This window comes from Olea europaea, chromosome 4 (assembly GCF_002742605.1).
Source record: "Olea europaea var. sylvestris chromosome 4, O_europaea_v1, whole genome shotgun sequence".
In the NCBI taxonomy this organism is placed as follows: Eukaryota; Viridiplantae; Streptophyta; class Magnoliopsida; order Lamiales; family Oleaceae; genus Olea; species Olea europaea.
The window spans coordinates 5,741,133-5,747,236 of NC_036240.1; the positions used below are offsets into that span (position 1 = coordinate 5,741,133).

Genomic DNA, 6,104 nt, shown 5'->3' on the forward strand with positions numbered 1-6,104 from the left:
AAGTAGGTGTTTGAGTTGGGTTGACTTTGAGCTCAACCCGAAACTGAAATCTACTTGGTCGGTGTCGGTAAATTTCAACTCAAACCAACTCAATCTAGCTATTGAAATCGAACCAAACCAAATCGATTTTGTTTGGGTAGGTTTGGTTTTGTTAATCAGTTTGAATATTTATATGAGTTTAAAAACTTCCCTATCAATTTTCGGTTAAAAAATTTGTTTGCCTATATATATAATTTTTTTTTTCTTATGTATTACATATTAATCATATAGATATAATGTAAATTGTAAAGGTCAATTTTCCAAAATCATCCCATATATCCGATAGTTACCAACAAACAATTATATCAAAATGAAAAGCAATACTACAATATAATTTTTGTGTTTACAGCAAACAATTCTTCTCATTGCTTTTTCCTTTTGCCCTTTTGGAATTTGAAATTTTAGTAGAAAATCCGGTAAATAAATTATTTTTGAAAGAATTATATTTATGTTCTTATTCTTTTATTTTTTCAGTTTAAAAATATGAATTTCAAAGTAAAAAAATAAAAATAAAAATAAAATTGTATTAGCGAATTAAGTCAATTAATTGACAGGTTGTTTGCTTAAAACCGCAATCAAATTGACCTGACTTTTTAATAGTTGAAATTAATCGAACCAAATCGATTTTTTTTGTTCAAATTGACCCGACTCGATTTGATTGATTTTTCGATTTTTTTTGTCCATCTCTATCTATAAGTAGACATTGCTCGTATTCACTAAAAATCAATCAAGAACACTACAATACGAATGTACGAAGGAATTTCTATATCCCCAGTTTCCTGAAACATTTTCAGCCAACATTCCTGTTAGTTTGATCATTGAAGATAAAATTCAAAGGCTACATCTAGTACCAGACTGGTGATTCGGAGGATTCACCTAGGTCATTTTATTAATTGAAGCTTCACAATCCAAAACATGGCACAACTACGAATAACGTATGCTTGATTTCTTAAACTTTTCTTCTTAAGTTTCTCCACATTTCCATGAACTTACGTATACTAAATTTGGCCTTGATTAATTCCAGGGAGATGATAAGATTCTTAACCAATTGAATCAATAATTTCACCCACAAAATAATCCATATGATTTACCTCAATGAAGTTTTTGACACCCCTTCGCAATGTTTAGATTCTTCTTGAGAACAAATAATTAGAACCATACAGGCCCTTATTCATTGATAAACATTCTGCCCCGTTTTATAAAACACGACTACAAGCCGATTCACAACATATTAGCACCAAAAGCTTAATGATATCGACTCCCGGCTTGACTATAAGGACCAAAAAACTCAAGTATAAACTGAAAACGCCCTTATGGATATTATAGTAAAATGACGAGGTGCTGATGTTTATTACAAACAAACCTCTAGTTTTAACAATTATTAGCGCAGATAAGCAGGCAAGTGAGCTTAAAGAAACTCATTCCAAATAAAAGAGGGTTTAGAACTGCTTAAGAAATTCATAAATGTGTTGACTGATCTCATCTGGTCTTTCTTGATTGATAAAGTGTGCTGCACCTTCAATCACAACAACTTCCTGCAACAATGGCACGTATTTCTGGAACCCACCTTTGTGTATGAATTCTTTGGTCCCTTGTATATGATAGGTCAGGTCAAATTCCCCAACTATGAACTTCGCTGGCACTTTCACCTGAGCCCCGGTCCATGGGGCATTCAGTTCCCAGCTCCTGCAATTCATATTTAGGACTGTCAATTCAAAACATATCACTCTGAATTCAGCTTCAAGGCATTACAGTGTATGTAAGAACTTTTGCAAAATCAAGAGTGTGATTTACTCTAAACTTAAGACAGTCCGTGTAGACATCTGAAATTTTGAATAATGAAAAGAGGATGCGAGAATTTTATGATATTGCTTTGTGACTTTGGTCCATATCTATAAAACAACACATGTAGGTGGCATTGGTGACATCTAGAGGCCAAGTACCTGCCAAAAGCGCGGTAGTAATTCACTCCTCCTGAGAATCCAGTTTGCTCAAACTTCTTGGCGTAGTAGTCCAAATCATCTTCTGATAACCAATTTGGCTTATCAGCAGAACTGCCGAAGCCTTTACCTTTAGGAAAATAAAATGGTCCAGGAGTGCGATATGCTAAAAAGTTCTTGAGAACTTCTTTGGTGCCAATCTGCGCAAACTCAGCTTCTATGTCCCCTGGTTCCTAAAACATTGTCAACCAACATTCCTGTCAGTTTGATCATCCAAGATAAAATTAATTTCTTGTAAAGAAAAGGATACATCGGTTACCAGACCTATGTTTTGAATCATTCACCTAAGTCATTCTCACATTGAAGCTCCACGAGGAAAAACGTGGCTCGACTACAAATAACATATGCTTTATTTTTAAAAAAATTTCTTCTCAACTTTCTCTCCGTTTCCATTAACTGCCGCTGTCATTACACACTATTCATCTATAGATTTGGTGCAGAATTCAAGCAAATGTTAAGTATTTCAAAGATTAATATAGCCAAGGAGACGATGAGAGTCTGAACCAATTGAATCTATAATTTCATCAATCAATCTTCATTAATTTTCTAATACCCTTTGCCATCTTCTTGACATAATCAGAACCATACAAGGGGCACTAAGTAAAGTATCAATAAACGTAAAATGGATACAAAATAATTTGTGCCAAATTTCTCTCCCAGGTTTCTGTATATCAAGTATAATTGCCTGTTCAGCATCATCAAATTAAATATCCATTATCTTGCTTAATTTGTGGGTGAAATCCTAAATGATTCACAAAGAACCATCATAAACACAAATTGTGGGAAGGGAATCAAGATTTCATACTCAAATCAATATTGCTGTCTCCCTCAGTTGGAAAACCCACCTAGAACAGCCTTAAAACCAGAGAGTGCCTTCAAAAGTTGTCGTTCCAAGCTCACAAATAAGTATCTCAAACACAAGTTGTGGGAGAAAATTAAGTTTCAATAATCAAAATCAAAATTGATTTCTATTTCTCTCTCTCAGCTAATTCACCCACAAGAAAGACTTTCCACGAAATGATATGGGAGTTAAGAGGCAGTTGCCACACACAAGCTAGTTTGCAGAATAAAGTACCTGAAATCTGCAAATATAGTGGTCATCTCCATATAGACTGCGAAACTTGTCGACAGGATTCATTTCGGGACTTCTTGGAATAAAAGCAACACTCAAATTCACCAAAGCCTTCACTTTGTCAGGCCTGTACAAGCACAAGTGCCAGGCCATGAAAGCACCCCAGTCATGCCCAACAACAAAAACCTTATTTGCATCGGGCGCAATGGCATCGAGGAGCGCAATCAGGTCACCAGCTATGTGAAGTGTGGTGAATTTTGATGGGTCCTCAACTGGTGCACCAGTGGTGTCACCATAACCCCTCAAGTCTGGCGCCACGGCCCTGTATCCTTGAGCTGCCAGGTACAGAATTTGGTGACGCCATGAATACCAAAGCTCGGGGAAGCCATGAAGGAAAAGGACTAATGGGCCCTCACCAAGTTCGGCTACGTGCATCTTCAGGCCATTAACTGGTATGATCTTGTGCTCTATTTTTTCCATCTTCTTTGTCTGTCTGTCTGTCTGTCTATCTCTGTTCGTCGGCATATTTCAACGGTGCATTTAATCTAGTCCAAAGGTTCAACTTTTGAAGAGAAATTAGAATTAGAAAAGTAAAACTTGGCACATGCCAAACAAACAAATTTAAATTAAAGCAAATAAGACAAATAGGAACCCATAAAAATCAGAGATAATTGTTTGAATGGTCACTGAACTTTGGTCCATATTTTTTATTGATTACTGAAATTTAAAATGTCGAGTTTTGCTCATTAAACTTAGATCAATGTTTTCGATTGCTCACTAAACTTAGGTTCATATCTTAGATTGCTTACTGAAGTTTAAAATATTCAAGTTTTGATCATTGAACTTTGGAATATACCTTACGTTACTCACTAACATAACTGTTGAATTTTGAAAAATATCAAGTTTATAGTGAGTAATGTACAATATTTTTCAAAATTCAGTGAATAATGTACAATATTTTTTCAAAGTTCAAATAAGTAATGTACAACATTATTCAAAGTTTAGTGGCCAAATTCGACATTTTAAATTTCAATGAGTAATCGAAGACATAGACCTGAGTTTAGTGATTAAAACTCGACATTTTAAATTTCAGCAACTAATAAAAAATATGACCTAAGTTGAGTGACCATTGGAACAATTAACTTAAAAGAGGAATGTTAAGTTGTTAACATCACATGTTGAACTTATCCGGAAAAACATCATCCGTGAAGCATTTTTTGGAATATTCTAACAGCTTGTTTGGGAGCGATTTTTTGCCCCAAAAAATTGATTTTTTGATCGTTATTTCACTATTTCAATCGTTATATTTGAATTATTCTCTCACAGGTGGACTCCACTTTTCTACTAACGGTCAAAAAATTAATTCTCAAAATTACTTCCTAACAGGCTCTAAGAATAGCAAGATTTCTATTGTTGAAAAAAAAAAACAGTTTTTATTTCATCATATTCGAAGATATTTTCTTTGTGCTATTAGTAGAAATTCTGCAAAACACAAAAGCCTTCGGAACTGCTTAAGAAAACCATAAGTGCATGGACGGAAATTTATTTTTTGGGAGGGGCCCCCACCCACTCAGGCCCAAGAAATTTTTTTAAAGGTATTTTTTGGTAAAAAATCAGTTTTTTATGTGCAAAATTTTTTTTTTTCGCGTAATAGTTCGATTTGAAATTTTGTAACCTGATCTTGGATCAAATCCTGAATCCGTCCCTGCATAAGCGTGTCGATGATCTCATCTGGTATTTCTTGGTTGATAAAGTGGGCTGCTCTGCACCTTCTATTACTATTACTACAACTTCCTGCACCAATGGCACTGGAACCTGCCTTTGTGAGTTGTGTACATATTCTTTGATGTCCGAGGCAATTTTCAATTCAGAGCAATAAAATGATACAACTTTCGAGTTAAATTGGTACAATTATCATACCATGTTATGAAATTATCTTCAACAACTACGTCGAACAATATTTCCTTTATTTTCTTATTTCTTAATTCTCAACAAATAATTTATTTAAAAATTATTTAATTATAAATTATATTTTCTTAACATGATAGGTCACGTCTACCTCCTTGACCAGGGGAGGATCTAAAAATGTTTTACGCACGGGCTAAAATTTAAAAATCCCTTCAACAATATGAAAAAAGATTCAAACTAATGGATTGCCACCTCGACTCGTGATATAGTAATTCCAAGTCATCTCGATTCAGCACTTGGTTTGAATTCAAGAACTTGACCAGATGTTTTCAGATAGACAACTCCAATCAGTAAAGAAAATAACAAAAGAAAGTAACAACTGGACTGAAGAAGTTAAAAACTCTGCAAACAAACTTCAACAAGAGTACTACATAACCCTAAACCCTCAAAAATACTTTCGAATTGTAAGACAGTTTTTTTATTGATTAAAAGCTAAAAAAAGGTCAAAACAGCCAAAAGTAAAGAACCCTTCAAAACCCACAAACGATAAGGAAAGAAATTAGTATTCCAGACACTAGAAAATCCTTAACAATCTTGAAGTTATCGAAAGTTTGAAATTCCTAGAATTGTTACAACAGAATGGACCCTTTTGCCTACATGCAGTAGATATTTCAAGAACCATGTGAATGCAAAATAGAAATCCCAAAAAGCCTAAAATTTCAAAACATAGGATTTGTTTGAAGAAATGTGTAGTATGTGGCTCCCTAATTCGGCAGTTCCACCTTCGGCTTCCTTGGTTGCCGGCTGCCCTTCCTTCGCTTGCCCAGTAGAAACAAAAAAATTCTATATTTCAAAAACCCACACTCAACAATAATCAATATTAACAAATATATATATTGTTGACCCCAAAAAGTACGCCAACAGATGCCGGTCCCACCCGCGCTTGCGTGGCGCGAATGTCCGACACGCTAAGACACGTGGACGGTCTAAAACGAGCGGTTCAAAGGGGCGTGGGAGTAGCCCAACGACGCGGGACGGTGATGTTCAGAATCCGGCGGGTTGTTCATAATCTGATTGTACAATAA

At 35.1% G+C, this 6,104-nt stretch overlaps 1 protein-coding gene across 1 annotated transcript; it reads right to left on the reverse strand.

Moving 5' to 3' along the window:
- Positions 1-1,334: 1,334 nt before the first annotated feature.
- Positions 1,335-3,692, reverse strand: LOC111393389 (epoxide hydrolase A-like). The gene is made up of 3 exons (XM_023018898.1): positions 3,115-3,692; positions 1,983-2,212; positions 1,335-1,725 (listed from the first exon to the last, which is right to left on the reverse strand). The coding sequence occupies exons 1-3, from the start codon at positions 3,634-3,636 to the stop codon at positions 1,479-1,481; spliced, it is 999 nt and encodes a 332-aa protein (XP_022874666.1). The 5' UTR covers positions 3,637-3,692; the 3' UTR covers positions 1,335-1,478.
- Positions 3,693-6,104: the final 2,412 nt, after the last annotated feature.

What these genes read in the sequence shown, in the direction of transcription:
- LOC111393389 (XM_023018898.1), bottom strand. Translation starts at nt 3,636, where the DNA reads ATGCCGACGAACAGAGATAGACAGACAGACAGACAGACAAAGAAGATG. An exon ending in ACTATATTTGCAGATTTCAG is followed by an intron (nt 2,213 to 3,114) that starts GTACTTTATTCT and finishes ACAATGTTTTAG; the next exon opens with GAACCAGGGGACATAGAAGC. An exon ending in TACTACCGCGCTTTTGGCAG is followed by an intron (nt 1,726 to 1,982) that starts GTACTTGGCCTC and finishes TATGAATTGCAG; the next exon opens with GAGCTGGGAACTGAATGCCC.